The sequence below is a fragment of the Podarcis pityusensis genome (genome assembly GCF_964106645.2).
Source record: "Podarcis pityusensis genome assembly, chromosome: 17".
Classification (NCBI taxonomy): Eukaryota; Metazoa; Chordata; class Lepidosauria; order Squamata; family Lacertidae; genus Podarcis; species Podarcis pityusensis.
In genome coordinates this window covers 3,518,992-3,546,131 of record NC_138042.1, presented here as the reverse complement: position 1 = coordinate 3,546,131, position 27,140 = coordinate 3,518,992, and the positions used below count along the sequence as shown (strand labels likewise).

The window sequence follows — 27,140 nt, the reverse complement described above, 5'->3', positions numbered from 1 at the left end:
GCATTTGTTTCGTCATATGGTTTGCAAACCACAAGCTCATCCTCTCCCTCTCAAAGGAGTCAGTGTTGACTTTAAACTTTGAGATACAGTGGTACCTCGGTTTAAGAACTTAACATAATTCGTTCTGAAGGTCCATTCTTAACCTGAAACTGTTCTTAACCTGAGGTACCACTTTAGCTAATGGGGCCTCCCGCTTCCACCGCTGCACTGCCAGCGCGCGATTTCTGTTCTCATCCTGAAGCAAAGTTCTTAATCCAAGGTACTATTTTTGGGTTAGCGGAGTCTGTAACCTGAAGCGTCTGTAACCTGAAGCTTCTGTAACCCGAGGTACCACTGTATATCCTGGGTCACTGTTAGGAATGTGTAAGTAAGGTACAGCAGAAAGCAAAACACTTGAATTAACATGTTTTAAACTATTTTTTTTATTTAAAGAAGGTTTTTTAATTCACAAATTGAAAGAGCAAAAACAGTTATACATAAAACAATTGCGAGAGATTTCAACGTAAGTGAAGAAATACAGAAAATATATAGCACCAGACATATTAATAACATTTACCACATAAAAAGGAGGTGGGATAAGAGCACTGAGCTGTCTGATAGAATTTGTGTTCATTTGTTGTTGTTGTTTTAAAAAAGCCTTTTCGTCAAACTGATACACTGGAGAGAAAATGCTACCATATTGTGAGTTTCTGCTGTGGAAAGTCTAAAGAGAGAGCGTCTGGAACACACACCCCCTCACTCTTTATATGCAGCAGAATTTGGAGGGTTATGAGGTGGTAAAAGCCTCAGGTGCTGACTACAATGGTTAGGGGAGGGAGAGTAGAAACAACGTCCTTGGAGATGTTGTCAGTACCACACAGATGACAAAACACAGACCATCCACAACAAAACCTATCTATCTTCTGGTGCCAGATAGAAGAACTCGTTCAGGGATGTGGAATCGGTGGCCTTCCAGGTGGTTTTGGACTCCCACTTCCCACCAGCCTGAGCATAGCACGGCCAATGGTCAGGGATGATGGGGGTTGGAGTCCAGCAACATCTGAAAGGCCACAGGCTTCCCCATGCCTGCGCCAGAAGAACTTCTCTCGGGGCTTTTTCATAATTGCTTTGCTGAAGGTTCCTGCTAAAGGCCTTTGATTAACCAGTGGCAACAAGCTAAGTGTCCTCTCCACCTGCTTGAAGAAGAGATAAGGAGACAGTCTGGTGCTGCAACAGAGTCAGCAAAGGACATGGAAGCCTTGAGTTTTGTAGCAGGATGACAAGAGAGGTTCAAAGATATGCTGCTGCTTTGGGGTACCGGGTGTCTGTGTGGAATGTTGTCTACTAGGTATTCGCCTGGTCATCTGTGTTCACCTTTGTACATTTGTAATGTTTCCAGTACTCTCTCATCACAAAAAACCCTGATTCCTTAAAAGACTGCCCCTGAAGCCTCTAGTGGGGAGCGTGAAACAAGTGACAGAGAAGAGACAGGTGCCTATTTTCTTGCCCCTGCAGCACTGTGATGTCTTGAAGAGCAATATCTCTCCCCACGCCCCTAGGTTGGGACAGTGTTTGGTCCCATAGCTTGTGACCACCTCACAGCTGTTGCGAGTGATCTGCAAGGCACCTTTAGTAGTCGTCCTCTTCATTCTGTTGCGGCCGCAACACTACACTGTGGTAGGCTTTGATGCAGGAGAAGGCTGTGGGCGGGATCCGGCGGCGGTCAATCAAGTTGTTTTCCAGGTGCATCGACACAATGTTCGAGTCCTCTGCCACCCGCGTGTCACAGACAGAGTTCAGGGGGACATGCCTGCCAGGAAGAGAGACTAAGAACCCTCAGCATCATGCAGCCCTTGACAGGGCTTCACATACAGTACCTTCTCTCTGCAGTACAAACAACAACCCTGTGAGGCGGCTGAGCATGATCCCCATATTACGGGTTTGGTCAGGAGAGGTGCTGACTGGCTCACCCAAGACAATGTAGTAGTGAGTTCATGGATAACAGGAGAATGAGATTAAAACTTCTTGGCTCACATAAGTCATCTTTAAAATGAGGGTGAGAGTAGCAAGGCTAGGAATCTGATTTCCCGTGTTTTATCCCAGGAGCAAAATACAACCTCAAGATACCAGGTACTGTATTTAAAATAGTTGCCTGCGGAGCCTGACAATAGCTGTTCTGTTGTGTGCTGGGCTGCCTGCGTGTTTGCTTGCTAATTGGTATATTTATATACATTCAGATTTTACACAAACGCCACCAGTCCCTACAGCACTGTTTCCTCCAAACAGACTGACTGTAATGCCCTAGGATTTCTCATCGCTTGTGGATGCAAGAAGCACAAAGGAGCGAGGAGCAGAGTAGGCTCTCTTTTGGAGATAGAGAACCTGTGCCTTTCTCAGTACTGATGGACTCCCACAAGCCCCCGCCAGCATGGCCAATGGTCAGGAATGATGCAAAGTGGAGTCCAATAACTATGCAAAGGGCCACTGTCTCCCCATCCCTGCTTTACCTGATGCGGTTGTGGCTCAGTCTCAGAACCTGCAGCCCCTTTAAGTTCAGGATGCCACGGGGAATGGCTTGGAGCTGGTTGTTGTCCAAGAGCAGCTCAGCAAGGGAGCGGTAGAGCCCCAGGAAGGAGACGGCGTGGATGCCATCGTCCCGCAGTGCATTGTGTGACAGATGCAGAAACTCCAGGCCAGGCTTCATATGGGCAAAGACGTAGCCAGGGATGCGCTCAATGCGGTTGTGGTGCAGAGTCAGCTGCTTCAGGTGCCGGGGTAGAAATGAAGGCACGTGCACCAGGCGGTTGTGAGACAGGTCCAAGGCCTCCAGCTTCCTGGGGAGGAAAAAGACACACACAGCCCTTGGGGATTCCTGAGTTCCCAACAGTGGTGTCCTGGATTTCCTCCTGTATACATGAATTGCTGCCATTCCCTTCCTTGGGAAAAGCATTGCACTTGGGGGCATATTGTAGTTTAATATGGACGATAAACTTCCTGTATCTCTGTTTTCTCTGTTGTCCATATGACAGTTACCTCCAGCCAGACCTACAACTTTATTATGAGGCATCTTGTCTTTGCTAGCTAAAGGAGTGGTTAGTATTGAAAAATACACAGGTGTTAGACTTGGAAGGACATGGCAATAAATCTGACTCGCATTCATATTTATGGTATGGTAAAGTTAAAATGCATAAAGTTTCATGAATCATGTTATCAGGAAGAATTTATATACAGTACGAGATAAATATAAAAATTTGTTAGAAAAAGACACCTTTGTGGCTTTCTCCCATAGAAGCTATATCAGTGAAAAAATGAAATATGAAAAACGAGTAGGCAACATGTAGAGATTCTTAATGGATGGAGATGTTAAAATAAAAAGGTCTGGAGAAGATAAGTATAGAAACAGGTTGGTTACAATATCATCAACTTAATGAATTGTTCAAATTAGATAAAAGAAAAAGATTTGTTAATCAAACCTCACAATTTGAAAGAGAACTTAAATAAATTTGTTTTTTAAAAAATGACAGTAATCTCCAAATCACCTTCCCACACTTTCCCCTCCTCAATCTGGATTTTCTTATACCCTCTCCTTTTTGGAGTATCACTGGTATGAGAAAATGATGCTGAGGTACTCACGGGAGGTTTATCCATGCACGTGGAGCAATGCGATCTTCCTGCAATTTGTTGTTGCTCAGAACCAACACAGTGAGGTTCAGGGTTTTGTTGAGGACACTCTCGGTCACCTCCTCAATGCGATTAGAGTCAAGATGCAGCTCCTGCAAGGGTGGGAAACTGTTGATTTTAAATCTGTCTTTTAATATGACTCCAGCTTCACACACACACCACACAGTTGATTCCAGCATCCTCCCCGTCGCCCTTTCCTTGGTTCCAGTTCTGCTCAGTCCCTGTCCAGCTTTGTGTGGCAAACAAATCCAGTACCTATCTCACACAACCCATCCACCTCTCAAACAACAACATACAGAAGAACTCTGGAATGAGACAAGTTAAATGGGGCTGGACTGGAGACAGACAGTCGTCTTTAAAAAGAGATGTAGGTGGTATCACAGGAGCAGAGGGAAATAACCCTACTGGACCACCCCTAGTTCAGCATCCTGTTTCACACAATGGCCAACCAGGTGACTCTGGGAAGTCCACAAGGACATAAGGGCAACATACACACCCCTCCCATGGTTGCAGTGTTAGAAACTGAGACATGAAGGCTAGGAGATAATTGGCATCCTTAAACCTAGGTTTAACAACGGAATGTCTAGGCACACTTTTTATAACAAGACTACAAAGCTGAAAATGAATGAACTGCAGCTAAAATATTGTGTTCATTTTTCACATGGTCTAGTCCTTCCCCTGCCTACCCCCTAATATTCTTAAGAGGGTCTCTTCTCCAGTCTTCATATTGTAGCTGGAAGTGGGGAGGCAGAAAACGGTCCTCTTTTCCTTCCACTCTGCAGTACTGCGTCCAGTATTGGTGCTGCTGCCCTGAGCAGACGATGCAGACATCACTGGCTCACTTCAGAGCTTCTTTCTCTATCCTGGCTGCTGCCCAGAGGAGAAGCGGCGCCCAGTGTGAGCTCCGCAGCACACTTCACTAGCCCGGCTAGTGACCTTCTGGGGTGGAGCGGACGGGAGAGACCAACAGTCAGACCAGTTTGACCCGGAGGGGGTCTAAAATAAGCACAGCTTAAAACACGTGTTTAGGGGGGGGGGCGGGAAGAGTATGTTTAAGTTGAAGAATGACAATAGGTAGGCAAACTCGGCCCTCCAGATGTTTTGTGACTACAACTCCCATCATCTCTAGCTAACAGGACCAGTGGTCAGGGTCAGGGATGATGGGAATTGTAATCTCAAAATATCTGTATGGTATTCCTTTCAAATCTCATACATTACTTTATACCCTTTGACCTACCAGGTTTGGCTCCTGGTTCAGCTGACAGCCCCCTGACTAGGGTCTGGTCCTGTTACAAAGAACAACCCCTGCCAGGGCTGTCTTAAGCATATCCGGTGCCGGGGTGCAAAGCTCCCTCTGGAGCCCCCCCCCCCCCCATTTCCCAGAGCTGTCCACCTTTTTTTAGGGAGGACTGCGCTGCCAGCGGGGCTGGAGGAGGTGGGAAGTGGCTGGAGGGCGGTTCCTCCAGCAGGGAAGAGGCGGAGGCTGGACGCAATGCCTCCTGGCTCAGCTGGCCGTTTCGTGCTGCGTGGACATGGCAGACGGAGGCTCCAGTGCGGCATGGCGGAGGCAGGTGAGGGCAGTGGCGTAGCGTGGGTTGTCAGCACCCGGGGCAAGGCAAGTAATTTGCGCCCCCTAACCCGTGGATTTTAGTAGGGGCAGAGAGCTGCGAGTGCAAGCGCGCCCCCCCAGATGTTGCGCCCGGTGCGGCCGGCCCCCCCTGCACCCCCACGCTACGCCACTGGGTGAGGGCGGCGAGCTGATGCTGGGAGGCACCGCGTCCAGCCTCCACCTCTTCCCTGGCGCCCTCCAGAACTTGGCACCCTGGCGCCCTGTGCCACTAGCTTCTATGGGTAAGACGCCCCTGACCCCTGCTCTGCTCACCTGCAAGGAGGCAGGCAAACCTGACGGGATGGCTCGAAAGCGGTTCCGATCCAGTCGCAGGTAGATGAGTCTGCTGAGGGGCTTGAAGGTGGTGGGGGGAACGTTCCCATCATGCAGCTCGTTTGCCTCCAGCTCCAGGGTGAGCAGCTTGAAGAGGCCTGTGCAGAGGAGAGATGAATCCATGACTGCCCTCTGACCACTTGCAGCCAACCTGCTTATTGAGCATTCATCCTGATGATGTTTGGCACAAAGATTGTGGGAGCGTTATGTGGTGGCAGCTATTTATTAAGCATTTGTTCTTATTTCTTTGCAGGAAGGTGATATGACATTGCATCAAGCATATCCCACACTTTCTGGGGCACTTCCCCATCTAATTGATTGTTTGATTGATTTTGATTATTGATTTTGATTGATTTTCAAAATATAAAACAGCAAGTTCCCCCCGCAACTACAATAAATAAACTTCCCTGTTCCTTCCCATCATGTTTCCTTGCTGCAGAAAGCCCAGGTATTTTGGGGGGAGGAAAGTTTTGTTGCACAAGACCACTGAAGCCGTTTTAATTGTGCGGTATAAATTTGCTGCTATGCCATTTAATTTTTAATTTTTTAAAAAATGATATTTATTAAAGTTTCAGATAAAAAGAAACACATCAATAAAAGAGAATTTAACAGTAAAAAGAAAAATACACAATACAAAATTAAAAATTAAAAATAAAATAAAAAGAGGGGGGAAAAACAGTTAAAAACAATTCTATCTTTTCATTACTACTTTTGAATTTACTTATTTTCTGGACCTCCTCATACCTCCCTCTTTTGTATTCCAATTTAGTTTATTTGTCCAGCAATTCCTTTCCCTCTTTTTTAATCCCAATCCTTAATCTTAATATAATATAACATTAAATTTTTATCTATTAATAGCCAATTTTCCATTCTTTTAACCTTTTTATTCCTAATCCTTAATCTTAATCTATATATAACTTTAAAGCCTGTATAGCTAGAAACCATTTAATTTCAATCCAACATCACTCTAACATTCATTAATTTTGCAGTATTTCTGTAAATAATCTTTGAATTTCTTCCAATCTTCTTCCACCGACTCTTCTCCCTGGTCACGGATTCTGCCAGTCATTTCCGCCAGTTCCATATAGTCCATCAGTTTCATCTGCCATTCCTCCAGTGTGGGGAGCTCTTGTGTCTTCCAATACTTTGCGATGAGTATTCTTGCTGCTGTTGTTGCGTACATAAATAAAGTTCTATCCTTTTTTAACACCGTTTGGCCGACTATGCCCAGGAGAAAGGCCTCTGGTTTCTTCAGGAAGGTATATTTAAATACCTTTTTTAATTCATTATATATCATTTCCCAGAAAGCCTTAATCTTTGGGCACGTCCACCAAAGGTGAAAAAATGTACCTTCAGTTTCTTTACATTTCCAACATTTATTATCTGGCAAATGATAAATTTTTGCAAGCTTGACTGGGGTTATGTACCACCTGTATATCATTTTCATAATATTCTCTCTTAGGGCATTACATGCCGTAAATTTCATACCTGTGGTCCATAACTGTTCCCAGTCAGCGAACATAATGTTGTACCTGCAAACATAACACCAATTGTACCTGCAAACATAACAACAGTCTGGATGTGCCATCACAGTGCTGTGGAGGAATTAATTCTTTGAAGGCTCACATATGAGATGAGAAGGGGGGCTCCCCAAATGTATTATGAAATGACATTCAGAAATCAGTCCAGTGCTGGAATTATACTGGGACAGGCAGAGCACCTCTTAAGGAAATGCACTAATCTCACTTCCTGAATTCCTCCAGTTTTAACCAAATCATGCCCTCCGTAGCCTTTGAAAAACAGCTGCAAAGGAGGACCTCACAGAAGCTAAGAAGGCTACCCCCCAACTGAAATACAGGACTGATATGCAGGTCAATATACATTTGAATATGGGTCAAATATTCCCCTCTCTGCCCACCCCCACCCTGCCTCCTATTACCAGCCTTACTCTTATGCTCTTTGTCTTTTCGCTGACATGGAGGGATTTAGCAAAGAATGGAGAAAGCTTCACCTGCCAAATTTCTGCCTCCCCAGGGTGCTTGGAAAGACACAGGGACAACAACAGTTTAACAGGGGAGAAATATATTGGCAACACAGCTATCAGAATCCCCCAACTGTTAAGAAACAAAAAGTTCAAATTATATAAAATTAATGCATATTAGTCCAGTTTTTACATTTCCTTTTAGTTTCCACTGCTGGAACACTCTCAGGATGGACAGGGTAGAAACAACGGGCCTCTGTTAGCAGCAGAACTTGCTCCCAGGAGGCCCAGTGTGTATCCCAGCTTCCTGTTTAGCCCCCATTTATCAGCTGCTAACATAAATGAGACTCTGAAAGACAGATTAAGCTCCCTCTAGAGGATTGGATTAAAACAGTGACTTTACATGCACTTTTTACTTTCGATTCCCTTGCTGTTTGCTTGCTCTGGACCTTTCCATTCCCATGGGAATAACTCAGTGTGACCTTGACTGACAGATAACGTTGGAATGAGTGGCACAAGAAAAAGAGGGAGAGCTAAACAAACAACTTTAACAACTCTAACCTCAGCCTCACAGACACGTAGATCATCTGTGCCTACTTTGCCCTCAGAAGTGGAGGGAGAGGGCGAAGCAGAGCAGTTACAATTGGAAGATATGGCCTCAGGAGCATCTGTTTCTGTTCTAGACAAAATTTTTGAAAAATTGGAAGCTTTGGACAAGAAAGTAGATGCGCAATCAGCAAAGATTGACAAAAATACAGAATGTCTAAATAAATTAACCACACAAGTGGCACAGAATGCACAAGCAATTGGACAGTTAACGGAGGCCTCAGCAGAAAATCGGAAATTGACTGAGGACACCAGACAAAAATTAGAAAATTTAGAGCAAGAGGTAAGACCACTCACTAAACAAGTTGGGGAACATCAGATTTATTTCTCTATGATAGAACTGCGAAACCGTGAGAGCAACTTAAGGATTAGATCACTACAAGAGGCAGAAGAAGGACACCTAACTGAGTTTTTGACCAAAGAATTCTCCAAGTTCTGGAACTTGGAAGAAAAGGACTTTAAAATCGTGTCAGCTTTCAGACTTGGAAGATTCATAAAGAAGGAGAGGCCCAGAGACTGTTTGATAACATTGAGATCAAAGGAGGAAAGGGATAAGATTTTGGGACTACATTTTGTAAAATCACTGGAGGTTTTGGATAGAAGAATTGAAATTTATAAAGATATCCCAAGACTACTGCTTGATCTTAGAGCCGCCTATTCTGAACTTGTTAAACTACTAAGGAGCAACGCAATCCTATTCAGGTGGGAATTTCCCCAAGGAATATCTTTTACCTTTAGAGGGAGAAAGGTTAAAGTAAGAACACCGGAAGAGAGAGACAAATTCCTGTCTACATACGGAGAGGACCTTCAAAAAGGAATTGAACTACCTTCTGGGCCTGAGGCAACGCCAGTACCAACATCAGCATCTGTGGAACCTGAAGATCCTGAGAAGATACCACCCCTTGAAAAATAACCAGATAGTTCAGGATGTCTCTGCAACTGTTGAGCTGGAATATTAATGGTTGTAACATTCCGGAAAAAAGGAAGAAAATATTTCATATATTAAAAAAAGAACAATTGGACATTATTTGTTTACAAGAAACACATGTGACGAGGCTCCACAGAAAAGTGTTAATAAATAAAAGATTGGGCCAGGAATTTGTATCGTCCGACAAAGTTAAGAAGAGAGGTGTGGTGATATATGCAAAAGAGAGCCTGTCACCTAAATTCCTATTTAAAGATGAACATGGAAGAATTTTGGCTATTGAGATACAATATCAAGGAGAGAAACTGCTGATATTAGGAATCTATGCACCTAATGAAGGGAAATCGGAATTTTACAAGAAGTTGCAGGAGACAATGCTGGACTATCTAGACTACAACAACATCATAATGATGGGAGATATGAATGGGGTCGTATCAACTAACATGGACAAGTCACAAAGTCAAAATGTTACAAAAGACGGCAGACTACCTAAAACCTTTTTTGAAATGACTGACAATATGGATTTGATTGACATTTGGAGGACAAAGAACCCACTAGGAAGAGAGGGAACATTCTTTTCTGAAGCCCAACTGACCTGGACAAGAATCGACCAAATATGGATTTCTAGAGGCCTGGCACCTAAGGTCAGAAAAGTGGAAATCTGCCCAAAGACCTGCTCCGACCATAATGCAGTAAAGATGGATATGACACTATTACCAACTGGATCCTTTAGATGGAAGATGAATGACAATTTGTTTAGAGATCAGGAAATTACCAAGAAGGCCCAAAAAGTTTTGAAGGACTATTTTGAGATAAATATGAATAATATGGTGGAAAAAAGAATAATCTGGGACGCAAGCAAAGCTGTAATGAGGGGATTCTTGATACAACAGAATGCAGTAAAGAAAAGAACACAAAATGAGAAAAAAGATAAGATCTTGGATAAAATAAAAGAATTAGAGAAAAAGTTAAGAGTGAATCCGAAGTCACAGCCAACTCTGAGAGAAATTAAACTTTATCAAACACAATATTCTAAATTGATAAATCAGGAAATTGAATGGAAGGTTAAATTAATGAAACAAAAAACGTTTGAGTCGGCGAATAAATGTGGAAAACTGCTAGCTTGGCAGCTGAAGAGAAGACAAAGATTAAATACTGTTACAAACTTAGAGGTTGATGGAAAAAACATTCAGAATCCAGTGGACATCAGAAAGTGTTTCCAGAGATACTTCAAAAAATTATACACCCAAGGGCCGCAAGATGATGCTGAGATTAAACAATTTTTGGTAAAAAACGGACTATCTAAATTGTCACAAGAAAATAGGACAATCCTGAATTCTAAAATAACACGACAGGAGATCGAACAAGCCATCCAGAACATGCAACTTGGCAAATCTCCAGGACCAGATGGGCTGACCTCCAAGTACTATAAGACATTAAAAGACTATTTGATACAACCTTTGATGGAGGTCAGCAATGAAATTATGGAGGGGAGGAGGGCACCGGAGTCGTGGAAGGAAGCGTTTATCACATTAATACCAAAGTCGGAAGCTGAAAAGACACAACTTAAGAACTACCGTCCCATCTCTCTTTTAAATGTGGATTACAAAATATTTGCAGATATTTTGGCAAATAGATTTAAAAAAGTTTTAAATGAAGTAATTCATAAGGACCAGGCCGGCTTTCTCCCAGGAAGACATCTGTTTGCTAATACAAGGAACATTATTGACATTTTGGAACTTTTGCAAACAGACATAAATACAAAAGCAGTTTTAATTTTTATAGACGCGGAGAAGGCCTTTGACAATATCTCCTGGAAATTTATGATGGGAAATTTAAAAGAGATGGGAGTGGGACGGGGTTTTGAGAATGGGATCGGGGCGATATACTCAGAACAGAAAGCTAAACTGATAGTTAATAATGTGGTTACAGAAGAGTTTAAAATTGAAAAAGGGACACGACAAGGTTGCCCTATTTCCCCTTTGTTATTTATTTCGGTTCTGGAAGTGCTATTGAACATGATTAGAGAGGATCGGTTGGTGGAAGGAATTCAGGTCGGTCAGAAACAATATAAATTAAAAGCTTTTGCAGATGACCTGGTTTTGACCTTGCAGAAGCCAGAGCCCAGTACGAAAAGAGTATTACAACTGATTAATGACTTTGGTCGGGTGGCTGGATTTAAACTAAATAAACAGAAAACTAAGGTTTTGGGGAAAAATTTGACTGATTCAGAGTCAGAACGGTTTCAGAATGAGACGGAACTTAATGTGGTTAAAAAAGTAAAATACCTAGGGGTAAACATGACAGCAAAAAATCTAAGTCTATTTAAGGACAATTATGAAAAATGCTGGACAGAAATTAAGAGAGACTTAGATAGTTGGTCAAAATTGAAACTTTCTTTGTTAGGCCGAATTGCTGCTATCAAGATGAATGTATTGCCAAGGATGTTGTTTTTATTTCAAACACTTCAGGTCTTGGACAAAACGGGGTGCTTTCAGAAGTGGCAGAGAGACATTTCTAAGTTTGTCTGGCAGGGCAAAAAGCCCAGAATTAAGTTTAAGATATTAACTGATGCAAAACAAAGAGGGGGCTTTGCCCTGCCAGACTTAAAGTTGTATTATGAAGCCGCAGCGTTCTGCTGGCTAAAAGACTGGCTACTTCTTGAGGACACTGATGTGCTAGATTTGGAAGGGTTTAACAATGCTTTTGGATGGCATGCATATTTATGGTATGACAAGGTTAAAGCAAATAAGGCCTTTAAGAACCATATTGTCAGAAAATCATTGTTTAATGTCTGGACAAAATATAAAGACTTGCTGGAAAATAAAACACCAAGGTGGCTTTCACCTTTGGAAGCCAAGGCCCGAAAAAGACCCAATATGGAGGCTAAATGGCCAAAATATTGGGAAATACTAGAAAAGGATGGAGACAATTGGAAATTGCAGAGTTTGGAGAAAATGAAAGACAAAGTGCGAGATTGGTTACATTACGCTCAGATTAAAGAAGTTTTTAAAAATGATAAAAAATTAGGGTTCCAGGTGGAGAAATCGAAATTAGAAACAGAATTGTTAGAACCAAAGATTAAGGTACTTTCAAGGATGTATAACTTGCTGTTGAAATGGAATACACAAGATGAAACGGTTAAATCGGCTATGATAAGGTGGGCACAGGACATTGGGCATAATATCATGTTTGAGGACTGGGAGAGGTTGTGGAGCAATGGATTGAAATTTACTGCATGTAACGCTCTGAAAGAAAATGTAATGAAAATGATTTATAGATGGTATATGACCCCAGTCAAACTTGCCAAAATTTACCACCTGTCTGATAATAAGTGTTGGAAATGCAAAGAGTGTGAGGGAACGTTCTTCCACCTCTGGTGGACTTGCCCTAAAGTGAAGGCGTTCTGGGAAATGATTTATAATGAACTGAAAAAGGTATTTAAATATACCTTCACTAAGAAACCAGAGACCTTCCTTTTGGGTATTGTCGGCCAAGGGGTGGCAAAGAAGGACCAGACATTTTTTATGTATGCAACAACAGCAGCAAGGATACTTCTCGCAAAACATTGGAAAACTCAAGATCTACCCACACTGGAAGAATGGCAGATACAACTGATAGACTACATGGAACTGGCTGAAATGACCGGCAGAATCCGTGACCTGGGAGAAGAGAGGATTGAGGAGGACTGGAAGAAATTCAAGAACTATTTACAAAAGTACTGTAATTTGAGTGAATGCTAAACAAGACGCTAGATCAAAATAACTGAGCACCACTAAATTTAGAAGTTTTTAAGAAAATAAGTAAGATTGTGAAACTTAGCTCCTTTTGAGAATTATAAGATTATGAAATATAAGGGATATAAGAATTTTAAATAAGATGATAAATTGCTGACAAAACGTTATAACGATGAAAATGGGAGCGGGAGATGTGAGGAAGTCTAAAGAAAATGTGAAAATATGTCAAGATCAATGTTACATTGTTTATTATGTTTATTTTTATTGTAAAAACTTAATAAATTGCTTTAAAAAAAAAAAAAAATATCAGCTGCTAACAAACTTCTCAGGAAACAACCCACACACATCCAGCACTGGGCAGTTATAGAAACAGAAAGACACTAGACCAGTAACAGCAGGCTTCCTGGCTTCCAAACTGATGGAAGATCTTCACACCGATATTGGAAATAGCATAAAGTGTCTGCATGAAAACGGTGCATTGCATTCAGTAGAGCACTGGCTTTGTCAAAGGACAATGTGGGGGGGGGGTACACAACATATCTAGATTTGCCTTTGTAGTAGCGATCCATGAGATTTGTTTATGTGGGGGATCTCTTTTTGCTACTGTTGTCTACTTTGTTGTCTACTTTCAATGTGTCTGGGCAATAGTTTCAGGTCATTTAGACACATGGATGCTGTTAGAAATTGCCGGGCATCCCATTATGTAATTGTTCTACTGTGCATCTTGATAACATGTGTGTGCACTGTGTAGGGCTGCGGCAGACACCGTTATCTGCAATGTAATTTGCCCAGAAGGGTTTACAATACAAGCCTATGCATCTCTCCTCAGAAGTTGTTGGCACCTGTCTGTCTTGGGAGACAATGGAGTGTGCCTCCAGGGGGGCAGGGAGCCAAACTGCTGGAGAATCACATGGCCTGAAGTGACCTCCCTGGGGTGCAAGCCTGGTCAGTGTGTCTCGAGCAAGGGTAGGCAACCTAAGGCCCATGGGCCGGATGCGGCCCTATCGCCTTCTCAGTCCGGCCCACGGACGGTCCGGGAATCTGCGTGTTTTTACATGAGTAGAATGTGTGCTTTTATTTAAAATGCATCTCTGGGTTATTTGTGGGGCATAGGAATTCGTTCATTATTTTTTTCAAAATATAGTCCAGCCCACCACATGGTCTGAGGGACAGTGGACCGGCCCCCTGCTGAAAAAGGTTGCTGACCCCTGGTCTAGAGGTCCTGGGCTGCCCAGATGACAAGTCCCTCCCCCTCTTGGCCTCTCCAAAGGAAAGCAAAGAAATGAGTTTGGCACCAGCTGGGCTGCAGGAGTTGCCAGAAACAACATGTACAAAATGGCATCCAACTGTCTTGGAAACTCCACTCCAGATTTGTGTAGGATTTGCTCCTTAGCCTTTTCTTCCCTTGAATATGTTCCACAAGGCAGCAGTGGGGCAAAGGGAAATAAGAATGTGCCCTAGGACTCTGGAGACTAGGATTCAAATTCCCACACAGCCACAGAATTCATGTTGGGCAGTCACTATCATTCAGCCTAGCCTACTTCGCAGGGTTGTTCTGAAGCTAAAATGGGTGGGGGAGAACTTTGTATGCTGCCTTGGGTTCCCTGGCGGCAAAGTGACCTATAAGTGTAGTAAATCATGAGCAAAGGAATGAATTCTTAACATCTTATTAAGCGGTTGCCATAGCTCTAGTCCTGCCTAAAATGTGGAGATCATAAAACAGGGTGGTTGTAATCGCCATCACAATCTTAAATATTAACAGTGGCTTTTCTACAGAAATGCCCACAAGTAACCTTCTCCAAGACCTTTGGCCAATTAAACTATCTGTGGCCTTTTAAGTTGTGTATATGGGGTATTGTTTTCATTTCTTACTATGGTATGTATTTTTGTGCTTTTATATTGTAACCAGATTAAGGGTAGTATAGAAATTTAATAAATAATGATATAATAATGATATAATTTCCATGTCTCAGTGCAGTTCTCTTTGCTATGGAAAATGTAAGATTTTTTTTTCTAATGACGAAGGGCTTCTCCACACTTCCATTCATCCCATGGCCTAGGACTTGGGCTCGGACTTGGAACCAGAGGAGACTCAGTCTGCACCGGATCCTTTGCCTCAGGCATCATCTGAGCCAAGTCTGGGGCCTGATCCTGAAGAGTCCCAGTCTGCACAGGTCCCTTCAACAGACACCAGCTGGGCCGAGTCAGGGGCTTGAGCCTGCCCTGGCTCCAGATGTGGGGATGACCTCATTGCTTTCAGCTGGGCCATCGCTTACAGCTGCTCCATTACTTGTTTGGTCAGGGGAGGCTGAGGTGGCCTCTGGGTCTAGTAACCCACCGACGTCTCCCGAGCTGCAGAGACTAAGGTCTGAGAGAAGGAGAGACCTGAGTACTCGCAGAAGGAGTGCTTGCCTTCGGGCAAAACAGGGAGGTGAGTCGCCGGGGGACAGAGATAAAAGGCTGTCGGACCCTGTCCCAGGTTGCGGGAGCAACATTGCTGTTTGCTAGATCCTGCCTGAGAACCTGTACCTGTCCTTGCCTAGTTTCCTGCCTTGGCCCTGTTGGACTGACTCCCAGCAGAACCTTTGGATTCTGGACCAGTTCTGGACCACGTTTCATGGGTTACCCCCGGGCCCAACACACCTAGAAACCGTGGGGGGTCTGAGCAGTTTCCCGCTTGCCCCACTCCTTCCCCAGGGAAAACCTGAACTTTAGTGCTCAATCGGAGCAAACATCAATCCTAAGAAAACCTGAATTACTGTTTGTTCTGATTGAGTGTCAAAGAGCACCTTTCCCTGGGGAAAGAAGCAGAACAGTAGGAAGTATAGATGAGCCCCTAGGAATGTATGCCAGAGTTTCACAAATCTATAGGGAATGTGACTTAATAGGGTGCCGCCTTGTGTTTACAAAAATTCCGGCGCCTAGGAATGAGGGCCTCTGATCATATGCAGAGTACACACACACATCCAAGGAAGGACTTTTTGTAAAGTGACCCCCTACCTCGGAAGTTGTGTCTCTGCAGTCCTTCTAAATTATTGTCATTCATCTTTAGCTCTTGTAGTGAACTGGGCAAAGCTGGGACTGCAGTGAGGCGGTTCCCATCCAGATTCAGGCGCTTCAGCTTGGTGAGATTCTGCATGGAAGAAGAAAGGTACTGACAGGATTGTGATCATGTTCGGTAGTCATCAAGAAATAATTATTTCTTGCAAATGAGCAAATTATAGAGCAATGGCCCAACACATTCTTTGCATGTACAGTCCTAGTTTCAGAATCTCCTTTAATTGAAGAAGTCAGGAGTAATCTCCAAAGGTGCCTGTGATAATCTATTTCCCCCTCAGTCCCCGTCCCTCTGAATAAACTGACTTCCCTCCTTGCTTCTGAACCTCCCTTCACAGCAAAAGGTCTTTCCCGTCTCCACTCACCTTGAAAGCTTCTGGGTGCAGGCCTGCAGAATCCAGCTTGTTCTTGCTGAGATCCAGCCATTCTAGATTGGGCAAGCCCAAGAAAATCCCAGCAGGGACATGTGTGATCTCATTCTCTGGGAAGCATAAAAGAAGGAAGGTGAGAGGAGCAAAAGCAGTTACAGGGAAGATCACGCTCTGGGCCTTATAATGGCAACTCTAAAAGCCCAGCTCAGTGTAAAGTTGTGGGCGAACATATCAGACGACACAGCGATTCTTCAAACAGCTCTTGTTTATTTCAGAGAACAGAACTGAACTGAAGAGCTCAGTCAGCCTGCTTATATAGAGCTCCAGAACAAAGTACCGTAACTGTTGCAACTTTCTAAAACTATCCAATCACTGAACGTCACTTTCAATCCTTCATTTGCATAACTATCTACAGTATCCCCCTGGTGGTCCAGGGTGAGAACTTCAGTACATAACATTCAGAAATCTCATTCTGTTCCTCCAATCTTTTTTAAAAAATCAATTTTATTAAAGGTTTTCAAACTAATATTCTATAAAATTCCAACAAAACTAAAGAGAATAATAGAAAACAATTTATCAATCAGAAACAATTAAAGAACAAGAGAAACTGAAACCATTAATAATCCTCACATGATCCTTATAAGACACAAAATTATGCATACAGGTATATCTATATAGCCCTCAGTCACCCTTTAATTTGATCTTCACACACTGAATCCTCCCACCTGGGAGAGCTTCCTCTTCTTCAGTCTCCCACTCTGAGAAAAAACACTCTGACCTGCCTATCTCTGTCAGCTCCCTGTATGTATCTTCATTTATCACAGATATAAAATTTTAGATGTTAAGATATACATCTAGTTAACGCTACTCAAGAGGCACCCAAAATCAAAGGTCATACAAGAGACTCAATCCAAAAAGAGAAAGAGTGAAAGAGAAGAAAAAAGAGAAAGAGATACTTCTGTTTCCCTATCTGCCAATTGTGAATATATAACCATTATTCAAAGTATCTAACATATATACTTCTGTTTTTTGTTTTTGTTTTTTCATTCTGCATGATTGTGTTATCTTAGAATTCCCTCTCAGATCTCCAACCATCATATTTTGCCATTCAAGAAATCCTCATAACCTTTTTTCCCCTTTTTAATTATCTTCTAGTGTCCTAAATTGGTATTTCACTGGCTCCTTGTGATGTGTTTTTCTTTAGGGGTTCCATTAAATCTCAGTAACATATTTGTCCATGTTAGTCTATAGTTATTTGCCTGTTAAATCATCCTTATGTTCCATCCTCATAGTCTCTTCCCCTCTTTTCCCTCCTCATAACTATGGTTTGAATGACCTGAAAGCTGTGCTCCCACCTCCTGTGCACCAATTCCCTCCTCCAGTCTCTGCTTCCCAGTACAGTGGTACCTCAGGTTAAGTACTTAATTCGTTCCGGAGGTCCGTACTTAACCTGAAACTGTTCTTAACCTGAAGCACCACTTTAGCTAATAGGGCCTCCTGCTGCCGCTGTGCTGCTGGCGCCTGATTTATGTTCTTATCCTGATGCAAAGTTCTTAACCTGAAGCACTATTTCTGGTTTAGCGGAGTGTGTAACCTGAAGCGTAAATAACCTGAAGCGTATGTAACCCGAGGTACCACTGTACTACAAGTTTGCAGGCAAACTATGGTTAGTGCTAACCTCCAAACCACTGTGATACATTGATGGGCCCCTAAAGAATTTGTCCGTACTGTATTTGGGTTCCTGTCAGAGCAAAAGTCATGATATTGATCCCAGCAGCACACAAACCTCTTGGGAATTCCAGATCTAGCTGGCTTCTATCCACCACACAGACATTTGGTAAACGGGGAGAAAGGGCCCTTCCAAACTGGTGTTTGGCTGCAAGTGCCTTCTGCAACATGTCCTCGCACAATTATAGTGGTGGATTTTTTCCTGCTTTATTTTTTGTTCTGTGATGCTTCCCCAATTGCTCTCCAGAGGGGCTACAGTGCAACAAAAGCAAGAGGAAAAACACCCCAAAACATTTGTGGTATGAAAAGTTAAAAGGATTTCAGCACTGATTGAAAATTAAACAGTCTGATCACCCAAAAACTTTGCAGGCACAAATAGTATTGAAAGCAGGATCATTACTAATGAGCGCACTGCAGCGTACCGACTGAACAAGGCTGCAATCCTATACACATTTACCTGGGAGTAAGTCCCACTGAGCTCAGTGGAGTTTACTTCTGAGTAGACATGTATAGGTTTGCACGATGAGCCAGTTATTGGGCCCAGAAGAGTGTTTATACTGGGAATGAGGTGAGGAAAGAGAAGCTGGAGAGACACAGGCTGGTGAAGAAGAAAAATCCCTTTCCTGCCTCAGATATTCACCTGCCAGGTAGAGGGTTCTGAGCGCAGTGTCACTCAGCCTGGGCACATGTTTCAGGCGAGCATTGCCACAAGCGATGGCATGTTCAGAAAGCAGGCAGGTCACAGGCAAGGATGGCATTATGGGCTCATCTCTTTCCTTTGGCACGGCAGGTTGCCATTTTGGTGTGCCTCCCGCTCTGAAGACATTTTTATGAGATACGTTTTGTTCTTTCACAGCCTCAGTTTGGGTGACATTTCTGAAGGGGACACCAGGCAGATTCCTTGCTCGTGCCTGTCCACCTTTCCTGCGCAGGATGCCATGTTCTGCCCCTGCCAGTGACCGACTGACATTTCTGCGGGAAGAACTGGAGTCTTTCCTTGGCAATGCCCAACTGGCGTTCTGGTGAGAAGGTCTGTGCTCCTTGTTAACCTCTGCCCAACTGGTATTCCTTTGCTGGGAGCCATCCTGCTTCCCTGGCAATGCCTGGCTGGCATTCCTGTGAGAAAATCTGGGTTTTTCCTGTGGCGCTGCCTGGCTGGCATTCTTATGGGTAAGGGTAGACTCCTTCCTGACCTCAACCCAGCTGGTATTCCTGTTTGGGGTGATGAGTCTTTTCCCTGACAGTGCCTGGCTAGCATTTATGTGAGCAACTCTGAGCCGCTTATTCATCTGCGCCTGGCTGGCATTTCTCTGGGAGATGCCCTGCTTTTGCCGTGTCAGGGACCAACTGGTGTTTGCTGACGGAATGCCATGTTCTTTCTCTGATTGTGCCTTGCTGGCCTTTTTCGGGACAAGCCTGGGCTCTTTCACTCCCTGGGCCTGAGTACCATTCCGAGTGAGGCCACTATACTCTTTCCGCATTGGGGTGTGACTGGCGTTTCTGAAGAGGGGGCCTTGGTCCTTTCTTGATGCTGGCCTGCTGGTGTTCCTGTGGGGAGAGATGTTCTCCTTCTGCAGCAGTGCCCGGCTGGCATTGCTTTGGAGCATTCTGGGCTCCTTTCCTTCTTTTGCCTTGCCAGTATTTTTGTGGGTAGGACTAGAGAGTGCCTGGCTTTCATTTCCATGCCAAGGGCCTGGCACTTTTCCTATCTGTATCCGAGTACTATTCCTAGATGTGACAGCATATTCCTTTCTTGCCTTTGCCTTCTGTGGGGCAACAGGTTCCCTCATTGGTGTTTTCTCTACATGGATCAAACCTGTAGAGACAAGAGATGCGCAATGAAAGGCAAAGCAGACTAGGACATTTTGGCACCTACATGACCCATCTCCGCTCCACCCCCACCTAACAGGGGGCCCAATACCTAATTAACAGTCCTTGATTAACTTGGGGCACCATTGACCGGGTAGTTGCCCTGCACAAAGGCAGCATGGCTCACTCTCTCTCTTGCCCAGCTGTTCATTCAAAAGGGGAGCTATGGCTTAGATCAGTCTTCCACTAGCCACATGCTGAACTCCACTATCAGATGCAGGTGCCTTGCGCTTAGAGCCAGGTCTGTTGGAAGAGGCCTTTTTCATGCCACCATTTTACATTTCCCACAGGGCCCCTTGGCAACACTATGTTGATGGTACCTAAAAATGGCACCTTGCAGCTCCCCACAACTGTTACCAAATAAACACCATTGATATAGGAAGTGTCCCAATGGAGTGCACTTCTCTGGGGGTCCCGACAGCCTGGGCATCAACCCTACCTGTATTAACTGTACAGTTAACCTCCACGGAGATTAGTGTGGGGTGTTAGCATCCAAAATGCATATGTCAAGGGCTGATGTTTGAAAGGGCTGTAGGACTTTGTGATTTCCGTTGGTTCTGTTATTCACAGTCTTGTGAGTCTTAGCAGTCAGAGCAGCAGGTGTGTTTTGTTGTGTTGTGCTTCTGTCTGCCTTGGAGTCAGAGTATCGTCAGTATGTAAATGTTCGTTAGTCTGCAACAGCTTAATCTAGGTGAGATGTTTTAGAGACTAAAAGAAACATCCACCTGTATTGTATATTTAATCTGAAACTGCAAGTACACTAAGTAAAAGTCATACGTTCTTTAAACTTTAAAAGAGAGGGTATTGCGTAGTTTTTATAGGGGGGAAAAGAGAACTAAAGAGTCAAACAGCCCAGGGCTGCCTTCTGCATACTCTGCAAATGGGAGCTACAAGTCTAATTCCCACAATTAGAAGTAGTTTGTTAAGGGCACTAGATATAGTAGCTCTGTGAGGAGTGAACTACAGTTCCCAGGACTCTTTGCAGGGTGTGTCTGCTCTAAATGTATGCTGCACACACAGCCTTACTCAGAAGTAAGGCCCACTGAGTTTCGCAGGACTTACTTCCTAGTAAGCATGCTTGGAATTGCAGCCTAAAACTGGTAGGCAAGCTTAAAAATGAAACTGGGCCAAGCTTATTCACAGGCTGGACTTCATCCCTTTATTCCCACTCTTGTTCATACCTTTCTGAGGGTACATACTGCCTGCCTGGGTCAGGCTGAGGTTTGTCGCAGGGGCAGCGGATTCTGGTTTTGCACCCATGCTGCTGCTGGCAGTCTCTGCTCTCTTTGTGCCCAATACCTTCTTTCCAAATTTGGACAACTTCTTCGGCACACCTCCCTGCCCCAGATTTTGGCCATTCAGGTAGTTGGGGAGCGCTGCCTCCTTCCTCCTCAAGACACTGTTCTTCAGGATTGAAGGCTTTTCACCTTTCTGGCGCAAGCCCTTTTCTCCTGCAACACTCTCCACACCGGCTACAGATTTGAGGGTCTCTGCAAATTCAAAAGAGGAAACAGAAACCACAACACCTCGGTTATTTACTTAGGATTTGAAAAATGCACATCCTGCCAACCTATGAAATAGCTTCTAAAATTATGCCTCATCAGAGTGACCAGGAAACAGGACCTAAGTCTGCATTTTTTTTTTGTTTAGTCGTTTAGTCGTGTCCGACTGTTCGTGACCCCCTGGACCAGAGCACGCCAGGCACTCCTGTCTTCCACTGCCTCCCGCAGATAGCAGATAGGATCGGATTTGCCCCCTAAGGCCTGGGATCATTAGGGGCAAGAAGCAGGTCAAGGTGCTACATCTGTGGTGTCCCTGAGGGCATTTCCTTTCTCCTCCCATGTGTGTCAGTGGCTGCCAATAAGTCCTACCAGAAAATCAATGTGCTTCCCTTGGGAGTACTACAGCAGGGTGGTAAAACCTGACCCTGGGCTCTAATGTGATGAGGGGTGCAGGGCTCATCCAGACTTCCTTTGGCACCCTGCTTTCCAGGCACAGGTCCGGGCTTTAAAGTTCCCTGATCAAGCAGTTTTGTGTTTGCCCCACAGCTTCCCCTGGGAAAGCCCACGTTTTACTGCTGAATTGGAGCAAATGACCATCTGTGGAAAACCTGATTTCCATTTGCGCCGATTCAGTGGTAAAATGCAGGTTTTCCTGGGGAAAACGCCGAGACAAAATATAAAATACTTGGGCATGAAGCTTTAAAGCATGGACCTGTTCCTAGGAAGTCTGCACAAAAGGAAGTCTGTGTGAGCAAGTCCCCAGAGAAAAGATTTTCTCTCTGGGCACTTCCAGGCGGCCGATTGCTTTGGGTGGGATTCACTGGCCAATCACACATTTACAGTTGATTGGGAGGTCTCACACAAACAAACCCACTTCCCCCAAAGACCATAATTTATTTGATAAGGAATATGGCAGGAAAATGCATGGGGAAATGTGTGATAGCACTTGCTTTGATGCAACATCATCAAACCTCCCTGGAAACAGATCAGGAAGAATGTTCAGTAACCAGGCTGTTCCAGGAGCAACCTCTCTTTCTGCCTCTCTTACAACACATGGACCGAGGGTCATCCCATAAAGCAGAATGGCGAGAGATTCAGGACAGCCAAAACTATTCACACTGTGCATAGTTAAAACCTCCCACAATATGTGGTGATGATCATTAACCTGGATGGCTTCAGAAGAGAATTAGGCTTACTCCTGGAGAATAAATCTGTCCATCAAAACCAGCCACTGGGAGAAGGCTGCTGTACTGCCTTTATGCCTGGCTTGCTGACTTCCTAGGAGGCATCTCACTGTCCACCGTGGGAAACAGGATCATGGATCGGATCGGAATTTAGGGCTAGACAAGATAGAATCAAGGCAACTGGGCTTTAAATGCATAGTGCAGATGTAGACATTCCTTCGATATTCACAGTTTCTTGGTTCTCCAAGTGGTAGGGAGTTCCAAGGACAGCCATGACACAGCTAATTTCCTTATGCAGAAGGTGAATACTTGAGACTGACAGCATTTTTGTGACAATGTGTTAGTTACATGTATACAGTTTGAGCTTGTGGGAACAAGGGCTCCAAACAGAGTTTGGGCAACCTATTTCTTGAAAGTTCATCCTGGGGTTAGTTTGTCTGCCACTGAGCATTTGTCTTGCATTCATCCTCATCTGCTATTAGTCATTTGTTCAGCCCACACTTTTCAGTGCATTTCTCCACAATGTCTCAAACAGCAAGAAGGCCAGATTAACAGAATACCTCTTTTCCCATCCACCCCAGTTTCTGCCTACATTTTAACCACTACGTTTTTCCTGGTGCACACACTCTCTCACATTGGTATGCAGTGGTACCTCAGGTTAAGAACATAATTTTATTCTGGAGGTCCACTCTTAACCTGAAACTGTTCTTAACCTGAAGCACCACTTTAGCTAATGGGGCCTCCTCCTGCTGCTGCGCTGCTGGAGCACGATTTCTGTTCTCATCCTGAAGCAAAGTTCTTAACCCAAGGTACTATTTCTGGGTTAGCGGAGTCTGTAACCTGAAGCGTCTGTAACTCAAGGTACCACTGTACACAGACATATATGCAGATAGGACACTGATCTCAACTTCCAGCATGGCTGGTAAGATGTGTCTAGTACTTAGTAGCCAGCAGCTATCACAAACCATAAATGCTAATTTAAGCAAGTATCCTCTAGGAGTCAGTGCCCCTTTTAATAACATTCCCCTCACAATACTTTTATGTCCACTTCCCCCTACACTGCACACCTCAATGCTGTCCTTAAATTCTATTTTGGAAACTTCAGCTGGTGTAGAATTCTGCAACCCAGTTGCTTGCAAGGACATATTACTCCAGTTTTTGCTCATCTGCACTGGCTTCTTGCCTGCTTTGGGGCACAATCAGGACCAGCCTTTCCAAATGGATTAGAAAGGTCCATATAATATTAATTTATTCTATACTCTCAATGGAGCTACTGCAGTCTGGGTCAAGTCGATCCTGGGTGAAGCATAACATGATGAATGCTGTGACTTTGTTTACTGAGTTTGCTGTGCACATCAACAGAATATTTTCTGCTGATTCTTGGGGCTATCCATCAAAAAAATCTGGGTCAGCCCTTGCCAGAGGACACATGCACAAGACCACACTTTTTTTTTACTTTGAATGAATGACTGCTGAATCACAACTGCTCTTTCAGGCTGTATTTCTAAGTTGATTTGCTGCTGGAGTCCTTTAGAACTGCTAACTGCCAAGAATTGCATTTCCATATTAACTGGAAGTAGAATTAAAGCAGAAGTTCTACATGGCATTATATTGGCATTAGTTTGTGGGTGCCTTGACTCCCCTTAAACTCCTGGGTTTGGTGGGTCTTGGAGTTTGATCAGCGCTTGGAGTCGTAAGATGGGCTGCCAGGTGCCAAATTGAGCAGTGTGAAAATACAGACCAGCCTGATGATGGCCTCAAAGTATGAGTCCTTAACAGAGAACAAGGACAGGGGGGAGAAGCCATCAGCCAGCAAATGGGTGGAGCCCAGCCCTGGGCTCTGGGTAGTTAGCAGAAGACAATGCCAGAGTTTTTAGGAGGAAGAAGTTTCAGGATTGCAGTTGGGTATGATGTAAGCAGGAGGAAATACAGCTGCAGTTTGCAAGCAGCAACATGCTGAAGGGCTGGGGGAGGTCAGAGCACAATGTGAGCTGACAGTTTGAATCTGAGGCTGCAGGAATGGGAGACACAAAACCCTCCTGGCTCATACTGTATATGTGAGTAAATAAACCACATCTCACAAAGACATCACAGTCTCTGCTGTTATAAGCACCTGGAGCCTGAAATCTAACTCTGCTCAGAGGTTGGGGTGGCATGTAGCAATATTATACCATTGTTAAACAATATATACCATAGCTAAAATCTTTCTGCAATGTTTGCTGGCAAAATGTTTTAGTCAGAAAAAGTCCTTGCGCATGTAAAATGAAAATCCTGGCCATGTTATTTCTTTCCGTTGACTGGAGGATTGTTGGTGATTGAATAACCTCAATTAATTGTCCCTGTTGCCGTTTCTCTTCCTGTTTGATAGAGAGGCTTTGATTACTGGTTTTCTTGCTCTTTTACTTTTTTATTTTTTATACTAAACAGTGTTATTTTACTATTATGGTTTTTTAAACAAAAACAAAAACCAAGTACTTAAAGACAACCGCCACATCCATGATCAGAACACAACACTGGGCAATTAACAGTCTAAACCTATTTACTTTGATGTCTATCTTACAGAGTCTAAAGCATGTGTTGGATTGCAGCCTAAGAGATGTTATTCAGCAGTAACCCTCCAGACAGAATAAACAGGAATCAATAATATGGGGAGGACCTGCAAACTGGAACTTTAAAGCTGCAGTAGTCCTGAAAAGCTTCAACAGTCTGTGGAGACAACCCCCCAAAACACACACATATACCAAGTCTGCAATTTGCAGGAGAATAACACAGAAACCAATGGACTACAAAGATTTGACAACAACATAATTTCTTTTCTCAATTAAAAGTATGTGAACAAAGGATGGCAATTTCAGATACCAGTGTGGAAGTAACCATAAATGTTGAGCAGAGGCTAGCTCCATGCATAAATGTATACTGAAAAAATGTGGGGACATGTGCCTCCTTTTACCCCAGGAAAAACAACTGATGGCTTAAGGAACATATTTGTCCCCAGATGTTTGTTATCTGGGCCCTAGATTACATTTTGGTTTGCCCGGGGCTCATTAGCATAGCCAAGAGGCCAATGCTCACATGCAGTTTTGCCAAATGGCTCCAGTTGCTGCCATGTGCCACTTGCTAAGGGGCTTGTTCTCACATGGCAGCGCAATACACACACATTCAAACTGATGGTCCACAACATCATTTACAGCATATGCAATACTACAAATGGTACTACCACCAACCCCTACCACGCTCCAAGCTAAAGCAGCTTGTGGGAACGTTTTCTTTTGGTTTTGCATCCTCCAGTTCTGGCAACGGGGTAAGATTCTAGCTGAGCCTGCCTGCAGAATCCCAGCTGCATGTGGGACAACTCTTATTCGTAAATGTGGGCTGACACACTACAGGACGGACGGGGCTGGACAGACAGGGCACAAAGTATTGAAGCTGAGCTTCCCTTCTTCACGGTTGCCTTTTTTCTGCAAGTGTCCACAGGGGTGAGAGACTGTATCACTTTGGTACATTTCACTATTTTGTGGTAGTCTGCACGGCAGCCCGCTTCATGTCCCCACTGCTTCACTTTTCAGCCACGCCCCTTTGGAAGCCCCTCCCTGATGCAGTTCCACCACCCACACGGCCTCCTCCTGACTCACCTTCCGCCACACCCTGCCCCAAGATGAGCTCGCTTGCTGCCTGCTGCTTTCGTCGCTTCCCGGGATGGGCTGGCCCATCTGGGGCAGGAGAGGATGAGGAACTCAAGCCCTTGCTTGGGCTTTCAGGTTTTTTCCGGGCAGCCCAGCCAAGGGGAGCCCACAGAGCCAAGGCAAAGAGAGCAGGGAGAAGGAGCTTCATGCTTGCTCTGCCTTCCAGACTGCAAGCCTGCAGAGCTCCAGGCTGGTTTCACCACTCGGCGCATATTCCTGTACAGGGAGAGGTTTATATTCTTCATCCCCACAACTCTGACGATGGGGAGGAAGAGGGAGGGGGAAAGCAGGGCTTTGACGGGAGCAAATGGAGGGAAAGCTCTGGCAGTAGCAAGGGGGCTCTGGCAGTTAATGTCCGTTGGGGGAGCCGGCTCACCTAAGACAGGGGAGTTTGTCTCTTAGCACCTGGCCAGGCTCCGAGGTCTCACTCCAATGAATGGCACTTCTGTGCATGCACACAACCAGCTACTGTGCAGAAACCGTGAGCGGCTCTTGTTAGAGAAGGCGATTTGACGCCTCCAGGGCCTTGCTGGCCCATCCCAGCACACTGCCAGGTCTGTGACTACAGAAACCAGCATCCGTCTGGTGGAGGGGCCTGGGGTTTTGCTGGCTGGTGATGCAGCAGAGGGCCCTACAGGGGTCCAACATAGTCTCAGGGATTTGGGCAGGTTGTGAAGCTTCCCCTGAATGAGCCCTTTGTTTGGGGGCACCATAACGCTCAGAATGGCCACTGTATCTCTCAAAGCAATGGCTTCCAAGCTGCCTTCTCTGGGGTACCTTGGGGGTTCCTCCTCTGAAGCTTACCAGTCTTACCTCAGTTACAAACTGACAAGTTTACCACAGCCTACTCAGGTCACCACTACTTTCCCTGCAATACCTAGTCCCAAGGGGTGGG

General features: G+C 44.5%; 1 protein-coding gene across 3 annotated transcripts in view; it reads right to left on the bottom strand.

The window, feature by feature from the left end:
* Positions 1–476: 476 nt before the first annotated feature.
* The window catches only part of LOC308466581 (extracellular matrix protein 2-like), a 48,762-nt gene continuing 22,098 nt past the window's right edge, over positions 477–27,140 (bottom strand). For 2 of the 3 annotated variants that reach the window (XM_080987437.1, XM_080987436.1), the window contains exons 2-9: positions 21,058–21,366; positions 18,648–19,823; positions 16,274–16,389; positions 15,852–15,984; positions 5,543–5,700; positions 3,613–3,752; positions 2,487–2,813; positions 477–1,789 (exon numbers count right to left, since the gene is read on the bottom strand). In XM_080987437.1, the coding sequence (XP_080843563.1) occupies positions 1,609–1,789; positions 2,487–2,813; positions 3,613–3,752; positions 5,543–5,700; positions 15,852–15,984; positions 16,274–16,389; positions 18,648–19,823; positions 21,058–21,136 (2,310 nt within the window). In that variant the 5' untranslated portion in view covers positions 21,137–21,366 and the 3' untranslated portion in view covers positions 477–1,608. Of the gene's footprint in view, positions 1,790–2,486; positions 2,814–3,612; positions 3,753–5,542; positions 5,701–15,851; positions 15,985–16,273; positions 16,390–18,647; positions 19,824–21,057; positions 21,367–26,194; positions 26,513–27,140 lie in introns of those variants that run through there. The other variant, XM_080987435.1, reaches the window with a different exon arrangement.